The 23250-nt window shown below is 39.0% G+C and overlaps 1 protein-coding gene across 3 annotated transcripts in view; it reads right to left on the bottom strand.

Moving 5' to 3' along the window:
- Positions 1-22862, bottom strand: part of CROT (carnitine O-octanoyltransferase) — a 50469-nt gene extending 27607 nt beyond the window's left edge. Inside the window, exons 1-7 of one of the 3 annotated variants that reach the window (XM_061165116.1) lie at positions 22689-22862; positions 22139-22258; positions 19420-19555; positions 15908-16032; positions 14418-14599; positions 14116-14240; positions 10775-10883 (exon numbers count right to left, since the gene is read on the bottom strand). In XM_061165116.1, coding sequence (XP_061021099.1) covers positions 10775-10883; positions 14116-14240; positions 14418-14599; positions 15908-16032; positions 19420-19534 — 656 coding nt within the window. In that variant the 5' untranslated portion in view covers positions 19535-19555; positions 22139-22258; positions 22689-22862. The remainder of the gene's footprint in view (positions 1-10774; positions 10884-14115; positions 14241-14417; positions 14600-15907; positions 16033-19419; positions 19556-22138; positions 22259-22688) is intronic. The other 2 variants (XM_061165115.1, XM_061165114.1) reach the window with 2 other exon arrangements.
- Positions 22863-23250: the final 388 nt, after the last annotated feature.

Raw genomic sequence — 23250 nt, forward strand, 5'->3', positions numbered from 1 at the left:
GATACTATGTGATCCAGCAATCCCAGTTCTGTGTACAGATCCAAAGGAACTGAAACTAGGGTCTCGAAGAGACACCGCATTCCCATGTTCCTTGCAGTATTATTCACAATAGCCAAGAGGCAAAAGCAACTTAAATATTTAATGATGGAAGAATGAATAAACAAGATGTGGTATAAACATACAAATGGAATTTTATTCTGCTTTAAGAAAGAAATTCCACTGTTTGCAACAATGTGAATGAACCTGATGGACACTATCCTAAATGAAATAAGCTAAACACAAAAGAAATACTACATGGTATCACTTATATGTGGAATCTAAAATAGATAAAACTCTTAGAAGCAGAAAAGAATGGCGGGTGCCAGGGGCTGGGCTAAGGAGAAAATGAGGAGGCATTAGAAACCACCTGCAATGCAGAAGACTGTGGTTCGATTCCTGGGTCAGGAAGATCTCCTGGAGGAAGGACAGGCTACCCACTCCAGTATTCTTGGGCTTCCCTGGTGGCTTAATCAGTAAAGAATTCGTCCGCCATGCAGGAGACCTGGGTTCAATCCCTGGATTGGGAAGATCCCTGAGAGAAGGGCATGGCAACCATGTATTACATGGCTATCCACTAGTCTTGCCTGGAGAATCCCCAGGGACCGAGGAGCCTGGTGGGCTACAGTCCATGGGATCACAAAGAGTTGGACACGACTGAGTGACTAATCGCAGAACTGTCAAGTGACACAAAGTTTCAGTTATACAAGATAAGTAAGTCCTAGAGATCTATTGTACAGCATAGTGCTGTAGTTAATAATACTGTACTGCACTCTTGAAAATTTGCTAAGAGGGTAGATCTTAAGTGTTCTTACCACCAAAATTTTTTTTAAAAATAAAGAGGGAAGGACACCTTTGGAGGTGATGAATATGTTTATGGTATCCATTATGGCAATAGTTTAATCAGTGTAAACTTATCTCCAAACTCATCCAGTTGTACACAGAAAAATATGCACAGCTTCATATGTCAATCATACCTCAAAGGTGGTTTAAAAATAACATCTCTATTCATATTGTAAAAAGAGGTACAGATTTGGTAACTGTAATTACCCCTCTTCTCCTTCAATTTGACTATCTATGGACTTGTTTTCAGTACACATGCAATTTTTGATATTTAAAAGCACAAAAATTTGTATTAACAATATTTACATTTCAGAATCATACATATTTTAAAATATTTTATCCTTGATATTTCCTCAAAATCTTTCTGCCTTCATTACTTTCCACTCATTCTTTTAATGTAATCAGGTTTTGTCCTCCAGTGATTATCTTGAAAATGTGTTTCTGAATAATAGCAATGGCATCCCATGAGATCTCGCAGCTTTATCTCAGTCTCATTTTTCTCTTTATAAAGTCATTTGCCACCCAGGAGTCAATCTTGAAATTCTCTCTGCCTTGGCTTCTGTAGCACTGTTACATTGTGGTCTTTCTAACTCACTGACTACTTGATCTTTTTCACCGACTGTTGTTCTCTATCCACCATCAAATGTGTGTCTTCCCAAATTTCCCCTCACTGGCCTCCCCCAAACTCTTCTACAAGTTTCTTCTTTGGTAATTTCACCCATTACTTGAATACCTTCAATTATCACCTTTACCTAAGAGGCAACCAAGTCTCTAACTTTAACCCTATTTTCTCTCTAAATTTCTAATACCAAATTTCCAAATGCTTGTCAGATATATCCACCTCAACTTCTGCCAACGTTCCAAATTAAATATACATTTAAAAATTATCTCCCTGACCTCTTCCGACAAATTAAGACAAAACAGATCTTAGAAGAAAACATAGTTATCTCTTCATGACTATGGATTACGGGATGGTTTCTAAGATATGACACTAAAAGTACAAATAACTGAGGAATAGTTAAACTGAACTCTATCAAAATTAAAATGTTGGCCCTTCACAAGCAACCATGAAGAAAGCGAAGTAAACACTAGAATTGGACAAAAATATATGTAATTTATGTATCTAATAAGGGACTTACATCTAGGATATATAAAGAAGTTTTACAACTCAATAATAAAAAAGACAAATAACCCAATTAAGAGTTGGTAAAGGATTTGAACAGACATTTCTCCAAGTTATTGTTCAGTCGCTAAGTCATATCCGACTCTTTGTGACCCCATGGACTGCAGCACACCAGGCTCCCCTGTCCTTCACTACCTCCCAGAGTTTATAGTCATAGGCACATGAAAATATGTTCAATCTCGTCATTATGGAGACACAACTATAAACCACAATGAGATCCTACTTCATACTCTCTAGGATGGCTACCATCAAAAAGGCTAACAATAACAAGTGCTGGTGAGAATGAAAATATATTGGAACCCTCAAGTACTGCTGATGTGAATGTAAAATGGTGCACTCATACTGGAAAACAGTTTGGCAGTTCCTCAAATGGTTAAGCATAGAAGTATGATCCAGCAATTCCACTCCAAGGAATATACCCATGAGAAGTGTCCACACAAAAACCTATACACAGATGTCCACAGCAGCATTATTCACAGTAGTCAAAACAACCCAAACATCTACGAACTGATAAATAATTAAATAAAATGTGGTCTAGCCATTAACTGCATTATTATTCAGTCAAAAAAAGGGAAGTACTAATAAATGCTACCAGGAGTCTCCAATCCCTCTTAGGAACCAGGCTACACAGCAGGAGGTGAGCAGTGGGTGAGTGAGCAAAAGTTCCATCTGCATTTACAGCCACTTCCCATCGCTCCCACTACCACCTGAGTTCTGCCTCCCGTCACATCAGTGGGGCATTCAATTCTCATAGGAGCTGTGAACTGCGCATTCGAGGGATCTAGATTATGAGTTCCTTATGAGAATATAATGCCCGAGGATCTAAGGTAGAGGTGAGGTAGTGAGGCTAGCTAGCTCTGGGGAGCGGCTGCAGATAGATTATCACTAGTGAAGAGGTCTGACTGCATAGTTCAGTTCAGTTCAGCCGCTAGTCGTGTCAGACTCTTTGTGACCCCATGGACTGCAGCACACCAGGCCTCCCTGTCCATCACCAACTCCCGGAGTTCACCCAAACCCATGTCTGTCGAGTTGGTGATGCGATCCAACCATCTCATCCTCTGTCGTCCCCTTCTCCTCCTGCCCTCAATCTTTCTGAGCATCAGGGTCTTTTCCCATGAGTCAGCTCTTCACATCAGGTGGCCAAAGTATTGGAGTTTCAGCTTCAACATCAGTCCTCTCAATGAACACCCAGGACTGATCTCCTTTAGGATGGACTGCTTGGATCTCCTTGCAGTTCAAGGGTCTCTCAAGAGTCTTCTCCAACACCACAGTTCAAAAGCATCAATTCTTCAGGGCTCAGCTTTCTTCATAGTCCAACTCTCACAACCATACATGACCACTGGAAAAACCATAGCCTTGACTAGACAGACCTTGGTTGACAAAGTGATGTCTTTGCTTTTAATATGCTCTCTAGGTTGGTCATAACTTTCCTTCCAAGGAGTAAGTATCTTTTAATTTCATGGCTGCAGTCACCACCTGCAGTAATTTTTGGAGCCCAGAAAAATAAAGTCAGCCACTGTTTCCACTGTTTCCCCATCTGTTTGCCATGAAGTGATGGGACCAGATGCCATGATCTTAGTTTTCTGAATGTTGAGCTTTAAGCCAACTTTTTCATTCTCCTCTTTCACTTTCATCAAGAGGCCCTTTAGTTCTTCTTCACTTTCTGCCATGAGGGTGGTGTCATCTGCGTATCTGAAATTACTGATGTTTCTCCTGGCAATCTTGATTCCAGCTTGTGCTTCAACCAGCCCAGCATTTCTCATGATGTACTCTGCATAAAAGTTAAATAAGCAGGGTGACAATATACAGCCTTGATGTACTCCTTTTCCTATTTGGTACCAGTCTGTTGTTCCATGTCTAGTTCTAACTGTTGCTTCCTGATCTGCATACAGGTTTCTCAAGAGGTCGGGTATTCCCATCACATAGACCATGATAAACCAGTTGCTTATGGACTTGTATACAAACCCTATCAGTGAGTGACAAGTGACAACTGCATAATTATTTCATTACATATTACAATGTGATATATTTAGAAAGAAAATGCACAATAAATGTAATGCGCTTGAATCATCATGAAACCAGCCCATGTCCATAGAAAAACTGTCTTCCAGGAAACCCAGTCTCTGGTGCCAAAAAGATTGGGGACTGCTGACACTACAACATGGATGAATGTTGAAAATGTAAGGTATACTAACTGAAAGAACCTAGACAGAAGAGGCCATTTAAGAGTTCATTTATATGAAATGTCCAGAGAAGGAAAACCATAGAGACAAAAAGTCAAGTGAAACAGATAGAAAAGCTACCTCAGGCTGGTAGGATGGGAGTGTTTGGGAAATATGAGAAATGTCTGCTAATGGATGGGTAAGAGTTGGGGAGCAAATGGGGAATTACTGCTTATGAGTTCAGGGTTACTTTGGGGGGTGACAAAAATGTTCTAAAGTTGATTGTGAAGATGACAGCACAATTCTGAATATTCTAAGAAATGCTGAAATATACACTTTAAATGGGTGAACTGTGTAGTATGTGAATTGCCTCAAAGCTAGTATTAAAAACAAGAAAAAACTGAAAATGGAAATGCTACTTCCTCTTCTGTTATAACACTATCTACTTACTCAGTAATAGCTTCCTTTCCTTCTAAATCCAGTTACCAATTCAAATTAATCTTATCTCCAAAACTACTTCTGCATTTATCTCTTTTAAAAATATATATAAATTGAAGTATAGTTGCTTTACAACATTGTATTACTTTCTGATATACAACAAAGTTACTCGGTTTTACACATATATATTCTTTTTCAGATTCTTGTCCATTATAGTTCATTATAAGATATTGAATATAGTTCCCTATACCATACAGTAGAATCTTACTATTTATGAACAGTGTTCCATATCCTAAAGTCCCAACCTCTAACTTTTTTCCTGGATTATTGCAAATTTTAACACATCTCTTTTGAGGCTCCAACTCATAAGATTCAGAATCTGACCAATTTATCTTATACTACTAATACATATCTTATGTTTCTAAATAAAATTTCCTAATGCATAGGGCTGGCCTAAATCACTCAGTTCACTCACACATCCACACCCACACCTTTCTGCTTTGTATTAAGCAGAGGGAATTAAAAAAAAAAAAATCTTTAAGTAATCTCTTAGAGCTCCATCTGAATGTGAAAATATAGAAATAAATGACTTCAATACAATTTAATAATCAATATAATAGAGATAAATAAGAGGCTAAGTCCTTGGGCCATGAAGAGAGGAAAAGGAATGGGAAATTATGAAATAAAACATAAAATAGAAAGTAGTAAGCCTGTGGTGACACGTGAACAGAAGCAAAGCACGAGGAGCAATTCTTACTTAAAAGGTGGACAAGGCAGGGGAAGGCAGTCCAATAGAAAGCATGAGCACACACAAAGATAACAGATAATCTAACATTTCAGAACTGCAAGCAGAGAAATTGGGTAGAATAGGATGCAGAGGGAGGAAGAGCAGGATACGGTTGAAGGGACAGACGAAGGTCAGATCGAGACCACAGTTTAAAAAATGAGACTGTTAGCTAGACCTCAAGGAACTACTCAAGAATTGTAAGCAAAGGTGAGATTCAATCAAATATGAATTTTTAAAGTCACAGGACTGATGACTGTAGAGAATGTAGGGAAGCAAGAAAACCAGCTGTGAAGCTGAATCAGAGTTAACAATCTGAACAAACAAGGATTTTATTTCAAAGAACAGAAATCCAAGCTTTTATATGAATAAAAACAGAAGTCAATGTTTATGTGAATTCTCCTGATTTGTAAATAGCAATTCAAATTCTCTGTTATCGAAGCAAAATAGGCTACAGGCTGAATTCAGACCACAAATCACATGTATGCAGTTTCTGAGAGAGTGGCTTTCAGTGATCCAAGTAATAAGCCTGACCTAATTATTTTATTGGGCTTCCCTGGTGGCTCAGAGGTTTAAGCGTCTGCCTGCAATGCGGGAGACCTGGGTTCAATCCCTGGGTCGGGAAGATCCCCTGGAGAAGGAAATGGCAACCCATTCCAGTATTCTTGCCTGGAGAATCCCATGGACGAAGGAGCCTGGTGGGCTACGGGGTTCACAGGGTCGCAAAGAGTCAGACACGACTGAACAACTTCACTTTACTTCAATTATTTTATGTCAAATTTGGAACAAATTTTAAAATACAGCTGGGACAGAAAGATCATCCAAGAAACAAAAGCAAAAAACCTAAAAAATGGATCTTTATGTCTATATCAAAGTCAACAATGCCTGTCCAATTACGAAAAAAATTTAACTGGAATGAAATGTTTGCAACCCATATAACTACTAATGGATGAGTGCCCAGACATATAATTGCTACAAATCAATAAGAATTAAAAAATAGCAAATAGAAAAATAGGCAAAAGCAACTTGTTGAAAATACAAGTGACCTATAAATATATATAAATATATTCAATTTCACTAGTTATGAGGGATGTGTCAATTCAGGCAACAACGAAAACCATTTTTCATGGGTCAGTTCATCATGTTTTAAGCTTAATTATACTATGTCAGCAATCATGTAGAGCAGTAGGTATCCTCCTAAAACACTAGCAGGAAACATAATCCTGCTATGAACGACAATCTGACTTTGTTTAAAAATTTAAAGGTATGTATCCTATGATCCAGAAATTTCATTTTTTTTCTTTTTTTTTTCCAGAAATTTCATTTCTAATGTCAATACATAGATATTTTCTCACAAATCCACAAAGAGGCATGCTTGAAAATGTTGGTTGTTTTTTATAGTAACAAATGCAAATTACCTCAATGGGTACTAAGGGAGAAATGTCAAACTATATAGTATGACCATTTGGTGGAATTCTATATGACAGTTAAAAAGAGTAAGGTAGATATGTCTATTCCAGTATGAATATATTATTGTCTTATTATTCATTGTCTTATTATTCACTAAAAGAAATGAACTGCAGAAAAATACCTAAAATAAACTATTTTCTGGACTTCCCTGGTGGTCCAGTGGTTAAGAATCTGCCTCCCAATGAAAGGAACACAGTTGGATCCCTTGTTTGGGAAGATTCCACATGCTGCGGAGCAACTAAGCTCATGCATCACAACTACTGAAGCCTGTGCACCCTCGAGCTTTTGTTCTGCAGTAGGAGAAGTCACCACAATGAGAAGCTCACACACCGCAGTTAAGAGGAGCCTCCACTCGTGGCAACTAGAGAAAGCCCGAGCACAGCAACAAAGACCCAGTGCGGCCAAACATAAATTGACTAATTAATCATTTTTAAAAGACTATTTTTAAATACATAAAACTACCCCTTTCCTCATGTCACATACAAAAATCAATTCTAGGCAGACTTTTAACGTAAATGTGAAAAATAAAAGAATGAAAGTTTAGAGCACAATGTAAGAAAATATCTTTCTAACAATGTGTTAGGAAAAAAAATTTTTATGGAAGTCCAGACACGACACAACTCATAGAGGAAAATCTAGGCAGAACACTAGATGACATAAATTGCACCAAGATCCTTTATGACCCACATCCTAGAGTAATGAAAATAAAAAACAAAAATAAGCAAACGGAACCTAATTAAACTTAAAAGATTTTGCACAGCAAAGGAAATCATAAACAAGATGAAAAGATAACCCTCAGAATGAGAGAAAATATTTGCAAATAAAGCAACTGACAAGGGATTAACCCCTAAAAATAAACCCCTAAAAATAATCAGTTCATGCAGCTCAATATTCCAAAAAAAAAAACCCAATCAAAAAATGGGCAGAAGACCTGAACAGACATTTCTCCAAAGAAGACATACAGATGGCCAACAAATACATGAAAACATGCTCAACATCCCTAATTATGAGAGAAATGCATATCAGAACTACTACAATGAGGTATCACGTCACCAATCAGAATGGCCACCATCAAAAAATCTACAAACAGTAAATGCTGAAGAGGGTGTGGAGAAAGGGGAATCCTCTTGCACTGTTGGTAAGAATGCAAACTGATATAACCATTACGGGAAACAGTACGGAGGTTCCTTAAGAAACTGAGAATAAAGCTACCATATGACCCAGCAATCCCACTACTGGGCATATACCCTGAGAAAACCATAATTTAAAAAGATGCATGTACCCAGTGTTCATTGCAGCACTATTTACAACAGCTAGAACATGGAAGGAATTTAAACGTCCATCAACAGATGAATGGACTAGGAAGATGTGATGTGTATATATATATGTATATACACACACACACACACACACACATACACAGTAGAATATTACTCAGTTATAAAATGGAATGAAATTGGGTCCTTTGTAGTCATGTGGATGCACCTAGGATCTGTCATACAGAGTGAAGTAAGAAAGAGAAAAACCAACACTGCTTATTCACGTATACATACGGAATCTAGAGAAACGGTATTGTTGAACTTATCTTCAGGGCAGGAACAGGGACAAAGACACAGAGAACGGTCTTACTCACATAGAGAGGGTAAGGAGAAGGCGGGACGGATTGAGAGAGTAACAGTGACACAGATTCACTCCATGTGTAAAACAGCTAGTGGGGAGCTGCTGCATGCCCCCGAGAGCTCAGCTTAGGGATGATGATCCCACTAGGGTGGGAGTAGGGAGGGAGGTCCAAGAGGGAGCGGATATTTGTACAAATAGAGTAGATTCGTGCAACTGTACGGCAGGAACAAACACAACATTATAAAGCAATTATACTCCAATTTTAAAAAATTAGAAAAAAATTTCAACAGTACACAAAATGTATAATACATACAGTAAAATACTGATATATTGGACTACATTCAGATGAAGAATTTCTGATGATCAAAGAGACGCTTTGAAATCCACGAAAGCCTCATGTTGAGAATGTATAACGAACTCCTACAACACTCCTATACGAGTGGGAAGTGTTTATCAGCACAAATACTTTGGAAAACTGGCATGACCACTGAAGCTGAACATACACATAAACTATGATTCCCCAAGTCCTCTCCTGAGTGTAATGAGACAGAAATGCACGCATGTATACATCAAAGACTCGTACAAGAATGTTCACAGCAGCACTTTTTGTATTAATAAAATTTGCAAGCAAGCTAAGTGATTACACTTGAGAAGGGGGATTTCTGGTACAAGGGGTATAATGGAAATGTTCTGTATCTTGACCTGGGTGGTAGATGCATGAGTATTTAGTTGTGGACTTCCGTGTGTGCTTGTGTACAGGTTGTAATACTCAATAAAAATAATTTAAAATATATACACATACATACAATTTTAGAAGACAAACCAGAAAACTTGAACAACTGATTGTATATTAATATATTAAAGAATTCTTGTTAATATTTTAGGAGAAGAAAGTCATTAGGTGTGATAATGGTTTTTTTTTTTTATGTTTAAGAGTCTTTATATCTTAGAGAAGCTTACTATTTAAGTGAAAGGATATTATGTCTGAGATTTTCTTTAAACTAATCTGTGGTGGAGTGACAGGAGGGGCACACGGAGGTATAGTTGAATAAGACAATGAATTTATAATTGTTGAAGCTAGGAGTTAATATAATAGCTGCTGAATCTAGGGGTGACTACATGGGGGAGCTTCATTATATAATTCCCTCTACCTTTGGAAATTTTCCATAATGCCAACTTTAAAAATATAAACATCCAAAATAACAGTCTGCTTGCTGTTTAGTCGCTCAGTCGTGTCCACCCCTCTGTGATCCCGTGGACTGTAGCCCACCAGGTTCCTCTGTCTATGGGATTTCCCAGGCAAGAATGCTGGAGTGGGGTGCCATTTCCTTATACACTATTACATGTACATACTATATATATATATATAAACTACATACTATGTGCTTCCCTGGTGGCCCAGATGGTAAAGAATCCACCTGCAATGTGGGAGACCTGGGTTCAGTCCCTGGGTTGGGAAGATCACCTGGAGAAGGGTATGGCTACCAACTCAGTATTCTTGCCTGGAAAATTCCTTGAACAGAGGAGCCTGGCAGGCTACAGTCCACGGGGTCACAAAGAGTCGGACATGACTGAGCAATTTTCACTTTTACCACATACTATATGTAAAATATCAGAGAAGGCAATGGCAACCCACTCCAGTACTCTTGCCTGGAGAATCCCATAGATGGAGGAGCCTGGTAAGCTACAGTCCATGGGTCACTAAGAGTCGGACACAACTGAGCGAATTCACTTTCTTGCACTGGAGAAGGAAATGGCAACCCACTCCAGTGTTCTTGCCTGGAGAATACCAGGGACGGCGGAGCCTGTTGGGCTGCTGTCTATGGGGTCGCACAGAGTCGGACACGACTGACGTGACTTAGCAGCAGCAGCATATGTAAAATATATATATATATGTTCTTTGTAAAAAAAATCTGTATGTGCATGTAAATTCACTGCATTAGGTCTGGAAGGACACACCACACTAGCAACAGTGATTAATTTTGGGGCAGCGAAGGGGATGAGTAATGTTTGTAATGTTTATCTTTTCTCCAAGGAGAGTTTATTCATATACAATGAATAAAATGAAAAGATAATTTAAATTAAAAATAAAATAAAAATAGGCTTTTAAAAATTAGCATATATAAAATTCTTATTTCTCAGCTTACTATCACTTTTTAAAAGCTAATATTGAACTGTTTTTTTTAACTCAAGTAAAAGTTTAAGACCTAATGAGACTTAAGAAAGTAGTTTGAAAACCTCTGAATCTCTGGTGCAGTCATCAGGTATCCTTCATGCACTACATCAAAGACAAAAACTCGGCCTCGACATAACACTGCAAGGTGACTTGGGGAATGTCCTTCACTCTCTGGAAAAATAAAAAAGAAAACACAAGACTCAAATCTCTGAAAGCAAGAGTAAAAAATCATTCCTCCAATATTTTATTTATCATATATTCATCAAATATGTCAAGTGAATAAAAACAATAAGGTGATAAAATTTCAGTTATGCCATAAATACATGTTCTTGAAACCTCTGTCACACATCTAGATTTTCATGTTTCAAATTCTGTATACTTTAAGAATCATATAAATTCCATACTACTACAGGGCTTTCTAGTTTTATTTATGGATAGGCTGGGAGGGGGAAAGGGTTGCAGAGAAGTCCAGGAGGAGAGTTATTTAAGTTTCTTTGGGGGATTACTTTACTGTTGATTGATCATCAGATTATTAAACTGCAATAATATCTAGCTAGGATTTCTCAGCAAAGTATTTTTCAGTACAATAAGGGTACTTTTCGCTTGAGTGGCAAGGAGAAAGAATTCTGCCCAATTTGTAGTGTTACCGAAGGCTCTGATAACACCTGGTAAGCCACTGACGATTGTTTGACTCATTTGGCACACCTTAATTACTAAGGAACTATTTGTTTTTGAGATTTGTAAATAACAGACTATTCTGACTTAGTCCCATTTTTCGAGTACTAGGCTCTGACAAGGCTCTTCCTATACCATCTCTGCCTCTTCCCTCCCAAAAAAGGAAGGAAGTTAGGAGAGACATATAATGCCATTGGAAGCAAACTGATTGGTTGATATGTACAAGGAAATGTGCTAAATGCTTTACACATGTTTTCTCATGATATCTACTCATTAGCTATGAGGAAGAACTATTTCCTGAAAGCACTATTATTTTCCCTCTTACATCCTCTTTCCTCAGAGCTGGGGTATGTGTTTTCTGTGTCCCTCATGGCTATTTCCAAATCATTTCTTCCCCTTCACAAACCTCCATATCCTTTTACATTTACCGTCACTACCTTTTATTGTCCTCTACTACTTAAAATTTGGGGCTGTAAAAAGGAAATAAACCTGAGGCCAAGTTAATATTTGGGGAGAGGAGGACAGAGGGTGCTACCTAAGGATGAGCATCAGAGGTGGTATTTGATAAGAGGCCAAAGTAAAGTAAAAGAGCTAACACAGAAATATGTGCAGGAAGAGAGCTTCAGACAAAGGAATCAGGAAGTGCAAAGGATTAGGGCAAAATGAGCTGGTCTGCTTAAAGGGAGAAAAAGGTCAGTGCAGCTGCAGCAGAGAGAAATGACTAAAATGGCAGAAAAAACTGGGGCCACATCCTACAGGCCTTAGAAAGGGCTTGCAATTTAAAAAATGATGGAAAAGCCGCCAATGGAAGGTTTTAAGCAGGACAGTAATAATGTCATCTAATTAATACTTTACAAAGGGTATTCCAGCTGCCATATGAAGAAGGGATTATAAGCGTGAAGAGAATACATAACAGGATCAGTTAGGAGGTAACTGAAGTAGTCCAGGTGAGAACAACCAGAGAGATGATGGTGGCTTTGACTAGGGTGTGACACTGAAAGAAAGCAAGAGGTCAATTTTTTCCTTTTAAGATGGGACATATTACAAACCTGTCCAACCCAGTAAAGAGGGAAAATTGTTAACGCAGCACAGAGGGAAGGATAATGCAAAAGCAAGGCCCATGATTAAACAAGAGGTGGCGGAGCCCAGGACATCATGCAGAAGGGCTATCCTCAGGAATCAGAACAGTTCATCCATCTTTATAGAGACAAAGTATATGAACAGGTAATAGAGCACTGCAAGGGGGCTGCAAAATGGGCTAACATTTGAATGAATATGTTTCTACGACTGCTGTAATAAATTATTAATATAATGTAGTAATACATTCAATATTACCACTAACTTAGTGGTAAATCACCACTAACAAGAAAATTTTATTGTCTTAGAGCTCTGGGGACTACAAGTTTGAAATGTGTCTCTCTGGGCTAAAATGAGGGTTGTCCCTGAGTCTGGGTTCCTTCTGGAGGCTGTAGGAGAGGAGCCTGGTAGGCTGCAGTCCATGAGGCCGCTAAGAGTCAGACACGACTGAGCGACTTCACTTTCACTTTCATGCACTGGAGAAGGAAATGGCAACCCACTCCAGTGTTCTTGCCTGGAGAATCCCATGGACAGAGGAGCTTGGCAGGCTACAGTCCATGGGATCACAGAGAGTCAGACATGACTGAAGCAACTTAGCATGCACACAAAAAACAAAAAACAGCAGAAACTTCAAACCAGGCCTAAGTATTACTTCCTTACTGAGACTAGCATCTTAGCTGCAGTGGTTAGCACGCTGTTATCCCCATCAACACATAATTTCTTCGATTTTCTCCTTAACCAGAGTAGATTCCATACCCAACATTGTAATTTCTCCCTTGCAAAAATCCTTCACTCCCAAAAAAAAAAAAAAAAAAATCCTTCACTCCCTCTTCCACTGCGGCTGCTTAAGAAAAAATACAATATACCATACAGTCTAACTTTAAACTCATAAACACACATTCCAACACTGTTTAGGTACCCTATGTTTGTACAGAATGTGTGCTTTTCCCATTTTCCAAAACGACCATTTCAAACTATCAAATGATGCAATGTAAGCACTAGGATTTGTATCGAACTATGTAAGACACTTTCAAAAAAAATCCATTTCCATAAATTACTTCCAGTTAAATCACTATGGCTGAATGGTAAAGTTCATAGAAAGCCTAGTCTTTCTATGACTAGTCCAAATCAAAATCCAATAAAACTAGTCAAAATCCAGTAAGAAATATTCTTCAAAATAGTATGTTCCATAACACCACGGGAACTCCCTGGCAGCTCAGTGGTCGGACCTGACACTTGCACTGCTCTGGGCCTGGGTTCTGTCCCTCCTCAGGGAACTTCGATCCTGTAAGGCACACGGCACAGTCAAAAAAAAAGAGTACATTCCACAGCGTCACAGAAAAACTGCAGCAAAACCACCCAAATCCTGGGGCTGCCATGGTGACTTAGTAGTAAAGAATCCATCTGCCAAAGTAGGGGACAAGGGTTCAATCCCTGGTCCGGGAAGATCCCACATGCTGAGGAACAACTATGCCCGGGTGCTGCAACTACTGAAGCCCCCACTCGCCACAACCAGAGAAAGCCGAGTGCAGCAACAGAGACCCAGACAGCCATAAATTAAATAAATAAATCTTAAAAAAAAAAAAAAAAAAAAACAACTATCCAAATCCCAATGCTTTTACCAGAAAAAGTACAAAAGTTTTCTACTTACCAGTCCTAAAATAATTAATAATTGAATCTCTAGTAATTCCTGGAATCTTGCAGGTGGAAAACAGCATTCGGAATTGATTCATATCTAGAGGAATATTTCCAATTTTTTCAACAGCTAACTTTTCTCTATTAAAAACAAACAAACAAACAAAAGTATATTGACCAAGAAATCATTATAGAACTTTTAAACCAAATAGTCACACCTATAGTATTCATCCCCAAATGAGTAAATTAAGCTTCTCAAGATTTCGCCACCAGAGACTTTGGGTAAATATGTAACTGAATTGACATAACTATCCTTACTTTCTTAACAGCTGCCAGTAGTTCAAGTTATGCCAAAGACTTATACTTCCTCTTTCCAATTGTGTGCCTTCCTTTGGAGGCCAGTAGTGTTCAATCTGGCTTGTAGGACCCCCAAAGTTGACATTCAGTTGTGATGGTATACGGACATCCAGGTAGGCAACATTCAGCCACCATTCTTCTAGCTAAAAGAAATTAAGAACATCAGCCTAATGCTATTGATAGTATCAATACCTGAAGGTGTAACTGCTGAGAAGGAAAAAAAAAAGCTCTATTTGTTCCTTTTTCTTTAATTACTCTTCAACACTTAAAAACATTTCATTTTAAATCATTACAAATAGTAAAAATGCTATTGTGATCATTTCTTTCTTTTGGAATTATGGGATCTGAATTAAGTACTGTTCAAGTATAACTACATTATCAAAAACATGAAACAGGAAAGCATTGAAAGAAACACCTTCAGACAGAGCATATTAAAATCATCAATATCCAACAAAGCACCCTAGGTGTGTTTTCCCAGAGTACCTGTTCACAACTGCAATTGAATTTCATGTGTAAGCAAGTGGATCTCATCAAATTACCTGGAGCTCTTTTTGAAGAATTTGATGTTACAAACTATAGTCAGTCATTTGGAAAAATGTAAGTGAAGAGGATACAGGCAGAACAATGACTTCTTTAACCTTTACCCTAATTTAAAGTCACTGAAGGCTCAAAACTGAGAAAAAAAGGAATCTAGACATATAAACTTGTATTACTACATCATAGGTATCTAAAGAACAATAAAAAGATCAGTTTGCCTTTTACTTCTAAAACTAAATGATAGTTACAAACATTATTTCTAGACTAAGGCTGTATCTTAAAATGATTAAAACTCATCCTACGGAAGTACAGTTGTTAAAGATGAAAAATCAAAGAAGATTCCTTGTGAAAAATTACTGAGATCTTTATACCAATGTTTCCTCAATCTCTCCAACTGAAACACAGAATACTCATAACCATTCTTCACTCCAGTTTTCTAATGGCCCTTTTCTCCTATGCATTGTATAAATATTTGCACACCATCAATGTGATATCTTTTTTAGTATTTTGGGCTTTTTTTTAGGCTATGATTATCTGGACAAAACGTTTTTCTCAAACATGGTCTAAAGATGACCTGCATCAGAACTGCATAGGGTAGTTAAATAAGGATATCTGGGCCCCCTTTCCAGAGATACTGAATCAGAATCATTGGTCCCAGGAATTCTGCATTTTACCAAGTTCTCCCACATAATAAGAGGAACCCACACACAATACTTGAAACTCCCCAGAGTTAAACAATTCATTCATTCTTTTGGATGATAAAGCCAACAGTAGCTGTAAGGATTCTACAGTATAATTCTACAGTAATAGTATTCTACAGTATATTCTACAGTAGTAATTTAAAAATGAAAGCTAGATACACGTTTACTTTTCATTAAGTATCAATATTCTAATAAATACAATAACATAAATACCCAGTTTCTTTTTCCTTTTGCTCTTTGAAGTAATTTCTGCTGCAATTTTTCTCCAATACCATTTTGAAATTTCTGGACAATTGCTTCAGTATTCTTATATTCTTCCTCATTTGCAAATGGCTTTACTGTAAAAGGAAGAAATACGCATTAAAGTATTTAGACATCAAGTACCACAAACTCACCTCTATTATTACTTATATAAATCTTGACTTAGTTATAGAAAACACTTATATATATATTAGAGCAGTCCACTAAATTAGAGTTTATAACATGAAAATGGCTGAAAAGCAATAATGCAAAATACTTCAAAAAATAAAACAGTGGATACTATGCAGTCTGATAACTGTTTCTCCCAAAATTATTTTAAAATCATTCTAGACAATGATAGTTAAAATGACGCACAGGACTATCACCTAGTTGTTCGTCCAATAGGAAAGTAAATCCTGTTTAGCCATTACTGTGAGAAATTAAAAGCTTCTTTCCATTAATGTTCAAGCAGAGCCTTACACATTATGAATGTAAACGCAGCATATATGTAGATTTAAGTGTAAAGCCTTCCCAGAGCAGTGTAGAATCACTTGTAGCCAATAACGATTTTCTTCAAGAACACATACACAGAATACAGGGTGCCTAGTCCATGAAAACCAAGTGTTCTGAAAATTAAGCTATAGATGAAAGTAGAAATCCCTTAATTAGAAATCAAGGGGCATTAATACCTTCCTTTTGATTTATTTTTGCCTCCTCAAAATCTTAACGTTAATTTAAATAGCTGCATTCAGACAGCACAAGTGAATAATCAGAAAGTTTTTTTAAAAAAGAAACTAGAATTCCCAGATGAAAGTCAGTGAGAAAAAAAATTTTAAAAATCAGAGGTCTTCCAGTTAAACAAAGGGAACTAAGTTGATAAATGTATCTTCACTTCTAGTAACTCACTAAAATGAGAATTACTAAAAAAAAGTATAAGGACAAAGAACATGAAAGAAGAGAGGACAGCAGAGAGGTTAACATTTTACAAATTAGAAAACAGGTGGGGAAATGGTGACTGACCACAGAATGGACAAAGTATCCATAGCCTAGGAGTAGAAGGAAATGGGAGGGTAAGGAGGGTTTGGTGCAAACCCAAGCAAGCCAAGTCCTGCAGTGGAACTCTAGGAAGGTTCAAAAATTCAAGACATACAAACTTCTAAAGATAAGGGACAATATGAGGCTGAAAACAGTATGACTGCTTCAATGCCTGTAAAAGCAGCTGACAACCACCCCATCCACACTTGTCCTTGTGAATGTCCTACACTCCAGAAAGCCAGACAACTTCCTCCCTCCCAACAGCGTTAGAAATATGAAGGTTTACCCTTAGGAGAAGTTGTACCAAACTAGCAGAATACATGAATTCCAGCTCACATTTTAAAAAGAGGGTTAACAATGAAAGTGCACACTAGAACAATGATCCCTCCTGCCTCTTCCTCCACTCAGCTCTCCAAATACTAGCCATCAGGCTTCTGCCTTCTTAACAAAAGATGAGAGAATTCTTCTTTGGGGAAAATATCAGTCCAAGAGAAAGGAGTTTGGGCATTTGAATATGTACCAATAGAACCTCTAGATCTCTGCCCTATTACCCTTTATGGTTCATTCTAAGGCCCACAGGTCACCAAGGTCTACCCACACACTCAGAGCTCCCCATAAGCTTCTCAGGATCTGACTCAAATGTGAATGACAAAGGATTGCCACATATTAGAGGAAAGCCTTTCATGTAGGAGTCAGACCAAAAAAGGACTGATGATGCCAAATACTAAACGGACCAAAAAGGGATAAGTGGCTCAGAAGGTAAAGAATCGGCCTGCAATGCAGGAGAACTGGGTTTAATCCCTGGGTCAGGAAGATCTGCTGGAGAAGGGAATGGCAACCCACTCCAGTATTCTTGCCTGGAGAACTCCATGGACAGAGAAGCCTGGTGGGCTGCAGGCAATGGAGTTGCAAAGAGTCGGACATGACTGAGTGACTAACACGCTCACTTTCACTAATAAAATGAAAGGAAAACAACTTTTCAATTAAAAACTTTGCCCAGAAGAACCAGATCCAAGTAATAGGAGCTTCTCTCAGAAAGAGAGTGAAAAAAAGAGAGGAGAAAACTACAAAACAAGTGATACTTTAAAAATTTCTGGGGTGGAATGGTGCGGGGGAGGGACGCTCAAGAAGGATGGGATATACATATAATTATGACTGATGTGCTTTGTTGTATGGCAGAAACCAATACAACATTATAAAGCAATTTTCTTTTTTTTTTTTAGAATTTATTTTTTCCCCCAATTATTTTTATTAGTTGGAGGCTAATTACTTTACAATATTGTATTGGTTTTGCCATACATTGATATGAATCGGCCATGGATTTACATGTGTTCCCCATCCTGAACCCCCCTCCCGCCTCCCTCCCCATCCCATCCCTCTGGGTCATCCCAGTGCACCAGCCCCGAGCACTTGTCTCATGCATCCAACCTGGACTGGCGATCTGTTTCACACTTGATAATATACATGTTTCGATGCTGTTCTCTCAGATCATCCCACCCTCGCCTTCTCCCATAGAGTCCAAAAGTCCGTTCTACACATCTGTGTCTCTTTTTCTGTTTTGCATATAGGGTTATCGTTATCATCTTTCTAAATTCCATATATATGTGTTCGTATACTGTATTGGTGTTTATCTTTCTGGCTTACTTCACTCTGTATAATGGGCTCCAGTTTCATCCACCTCATTAGAACTGATTCAAATGAATTGTTTTTAATGGCTGCGTAATATTCCCTTGTGTATATGTACCACAGCTTTCTTATTCATTCGTCTGCTGATGGGCTTCTAGGTTGCTTCCATGTCCTGGCTATTATAAACAGTGCTGCGACGAACATTGGGGTACATGTGTCTCTTTCAGCTCTGGTTTCCTCAGTGTGTATGCCCAGGAGTGGGATTGCTAGCAATTTTCCTCTAATTAAAAAAAAAGAATAATTTCCTAGAACTGAAGAACTTTTTTTTTTTTTTTTTTTTGAAGAACATAACTTTTAAACAGAAAGGACCCACTGAATGTTCAGAGAAATAATGAAAATACCTATACATCATGATACATCACTGGGATATTCAGAATAACAGAGATAAAGAAATGTGTTTCCAAACACATCTAGGGAGTGAAAAACAACAGGTCACATATAAAAGGTCAAACACCAGAACAGCATCAGGTTTCTCAAGAGAAACAGTCCCTTCAAAACTTAAGAAAAGTCATTTCCAACCCAGAATTCTATACTCAGCCAAACAATCAAGCATGAGTAGCATAAAAACCTAATAGTACTACCTGGCTTTTTAAACTATAGAAAAATTAACATGAGAGAAAGACAGAAATGTTGTGGACATTTTAAGGATACTTTTAATTATCATGAGCCTAGAGGACAAAACAATTAGACCCTCATCAACTTCTGACAATTTCACAGTTAAGCTGCTAGCAATATTAACATACATTGAAAGATCACAAACATACCTGATTCAAGGTATTTTTTTAATGATTCTTCAAGTGAAGGAACAGGCAGTGATGGAAGGGAATCTTGGTACTGAAATGTCCTTTCTTCAGTGGATTTAGCCAGTTGATTTTCCATGATGCAGTCACAATAGGAACACTGTAGAAAAAAGCCCTCATAATTAAATCTTGTAAATATTCTTTTAGGTACTCGTTTCAATCCACTACATCAATATTTAGGGATCACAGTATATCTAGGACTTGGTTCTAGTCCTTAGGAATTCACAGATTCGTCAGAGAGAAAATAAAAAAAAAACAAAAACAAAAACAGAGACTCAAATTGCTAGAGGTCAAGGAGTGATCCTCAAGATTATTATATTTTTTTGAGCACTGAATACTGGCCAAGTATTGCAGTAAGTGTGATAGAAACATGTCATCTCCTTCATCTTCATTCTATGAAAATGGCATTCACTGCCATTTTACATAAGAAGTCAAATCTCAGAGATTTAGTAAATTGCCTAAGATCAAACCAACAACTCAAATACGGATCTGTTTGACCATAATCTTCCTCCCATACCTGATAGTGGGAGAGGGGACTTACAGTAAGTCAAAATGGGTAGGTAGAATGCAAATGTGTAGAAAAGGATAACGGACTGAGAGAAAAATTTCAAGAGGAAAATATGAAAAGGCGTGGAAGAGTCATTAAATCATAAACTTACAAAATATTACAGAATGCATAAATCAACAGAATGCATAAGTCATAAACTTCTGTAACCTAATTGTCCAGTGGTGTGAGGCCTACACAAAATGATCAAGCATCATAAAGCAATCTTGAACATTTTCCAGATGTATTAATTTTTAGAGAAATCAAAGTAACACAAAATGTGAATAGAAAAAGAAATTCCTCAAAGAAGTCTTTAAAATTATATATTAAAATAGCAGCTGAGAAATCAAGGAACAGTAATAGTGATTAAGAATTTCCTGTCCTAAAAAAAAAAAAAAAAAAGTTTCCTGTCCTTTCAAATACTACTTGTTAAAACTAATAGCAAAGTCAAAAAGTATACTCCACTCATAGAAACTTACAGAATAAAACATTAAAAAAAAAACAAAACACAATGGTGTAGCAGAGACTGCTTTAAGCCAATATAATTCTCGCCCTTCCTTAACAGAATCCCAAGTCTCAGCTGGGAAGCAGGCCACACAGCTGTATCTCTCCTACTCTCCCTTGGAGCTGGGTATGGCCTTTGGATGTGTATGCTGCCTCCAGACCACGCCCCTGTAAGGAACTACAGGTGTTCTCTGCTTTCTCTCCTCCTCACTACCAAGCAGGAAAGCGCCAACTGGACTAGCACTTTGGACCCATGTATAGGAGACAGGTATTGAGGCTGTTAGCATCTTCCTACTAGCCCTGGGCTCCTTCCTCTAGATGTATGAGAAAAACACACAAAAACCACCACCACCAAAAAACCCTTTTACTTACACCACTGTAGTTTGGCTTTCTTTGTTAAGGAAGAAGAGCTTAGCTTGCACCACTAATATAAAGAGATAATCCAAAACTGAGATACAACAAATATCCCAATTCCTCAGCTTTTTCCTATCTAAATGACTGACTGCACTTCAGTGTGACCATCCATAAACATGGCTTTAGGATTAAAGGAAATGCAGATCTGGGTCCAAATGCCAACTCATCATTTTCTACTCACATGCCCTGGGACAAATAACTTTATCTGAATTTCTTTATCTGTAGAGAGGATACTCAAATAATGAGAGTCGTTGTTAGGGTTAATTTTTTCCTTAATACTTTCAAAATTGAATTATAAAAATAATCTAGTTTTGAGACAACCACATCATGTTAAGCAGGATTTCTGTAAGTGGCCCTCTTGATTCTGCGCCCTCTAATACCCAGAACCTGTGAATATGAGATTATCACTTCTTGGACTGTGATGGTGTTATTCCAAAATTGACCTCAAAGGAGAGGGATTAGCCAGGTGGGCCTAATCGAATCACTTGAGCTCTAAGGAGCAGAAAGCTTTCTCCAAGAGGTGTCAGAAGATGAGTCGGGGAGATTAAAAGCATGAAAAGGGTTGAAGGTGTTGTCTGGCTTTGAAAAGGCACATGCTCCTGTGGAACTGAGAGAGGCCCCAGGTGATGGCCATTGAGGAAATAAGAACCTCGGTCCTAATGGAAATTAATTCTACCAACAACCTCAATGAATCTGAAGATGGGTTCTCCCTCAGAAAGCCTGGACCAACAAATTCACTTCAGCTTTGTGAGACATTAAGCAGTGAACCCAGCTAAACCTACCCAAACTTTGCATCTATAGAGATGCCAGTTAATAAATTTGTTTTTTAACTGTTAGGTTTGTGATAAATTGTTATGTAGCAATAGGAAACTAATACACCTATGTAGAAAAACAAGCTATCCTCTGTATACATCCGTGCCACTTAAAGACTCTAGGCATCTGAGACCACGACTATCAACTCCATACTCACTACAGTCTTAATTCAGCAAGAGGTACACAGTAAAAATATGAATTATCCGATTCTTTCATGGAGGATTGTTTTGATCTCTCAATCACAAAGACTGAATAAAACAATTCCAAAAGAACTTATAAATAAATGCTTTAGGAAAGTGATGAGGCCGGACTTCATTACAGTGGGCCACCTGGGAGCAGGAAGATGGAAACTCTGAGTACAAAACAGAATCAGGGAACAGAAAATAAAAGGCATAGATTACCACATACCAGTAAACCAAGATGAGTTGTTTAGGACTGCCAAGTGCTTGTTGCAACAATTCTGCTCAGGACCCACAGGGATGTGAACTGAGCTGGCGAACTCTGGACGGACGAAAACAAGCTTAACAACTGCAGGAGTGAAAAATTAACAACGAGTGAAAAAGGGTGGAAGACACACAACTGAAGGGTTGGGAGGCGCCAAGTCTCATCCTTTCGGAACTCACAGCAAACACACGCAAAAAGTCCATCTGCCAGAAAGCCAGATAAAAATTACCACACGGATTAACTAGGTTAACTACTAGGACAACCGCACTCCCTTCCGTTAGATAAGCCCCCGATAACAATGTACCTCCCGGTGCCCAGGGACCTGGTGCTGGCAATTTATCGCAGGGGTGCAAGTTCAAAGCCTGGCTCTAGAGACAGGAGGAGGGGCCACGAGAGCTCGGAGACGCCCCCCACCAAAGCAAAGGCAGCTCCGCGCACCCTAAAAGCCACCAGGGGACAGCAATCTAACGAAGCACCACCACGGACCAGCCCAGCGGCCCGACTTCAGGAGTACCTCTCAGACCCCGGCCAGCGAGATGCCCGAAGTCACCTCCGCCGAGTCCTGTCACCTCTGCGGCTCTACACCCTTTAACTCAGTCCTTAACTTCTCCCCACCCGCAAAATGTTGGGGGAGAGAGGGAGGGAGCGCAACTCCACCAACCCCGCCGCAGCCCCCAGCTGCTCCGCCCTGCTCCCCTCACGCCCAGCGGAGCGAGAATTGGACGGAAAGCCGCGAGGGTCCCGCCCCGCGGTCACCGGGGAACGGGGATTGGTTGGGATGCCGTGAGGGTCCCGCCCGGTCCTTGAAGGCGCGGAGGGCGGGCCGGGCCTGCGCGGTCTCGCGACCTGGCCCCGCCTCTCTCGGGCTTTCCTGGTCCCGGGCAGCTTTTTAGGCTGCCGGCGACCGACCGGCCTGGCGGGCGGGCGCCAAGGGCCACAGTCCGAACCCAGCCTGGCAGTGGTTGACTGCCTGCAGCCGGTGGACCACAGCGCCTCACTCGGGACGCGGCTGGAGCTGAGGGCCGGCCGCGCTCCGCTCAGGTGCCTGACTCTCTGGAACCGGTATAAGAACAAAT

The sequence above is a fragment of the Dama dama genome, chromosome 18, assembly GCF_033118175.1.
Source record: "Dama dama isolate Ldn47 chromosome 18, ASM3311817v1, whole genome shotgun sequence".
NCBI classification, from domain to species: Eukaryota; Metazoa; Chordata; class Mammalia; order Artiodactyla; family Cervidae; genus Dama; species Dama dama.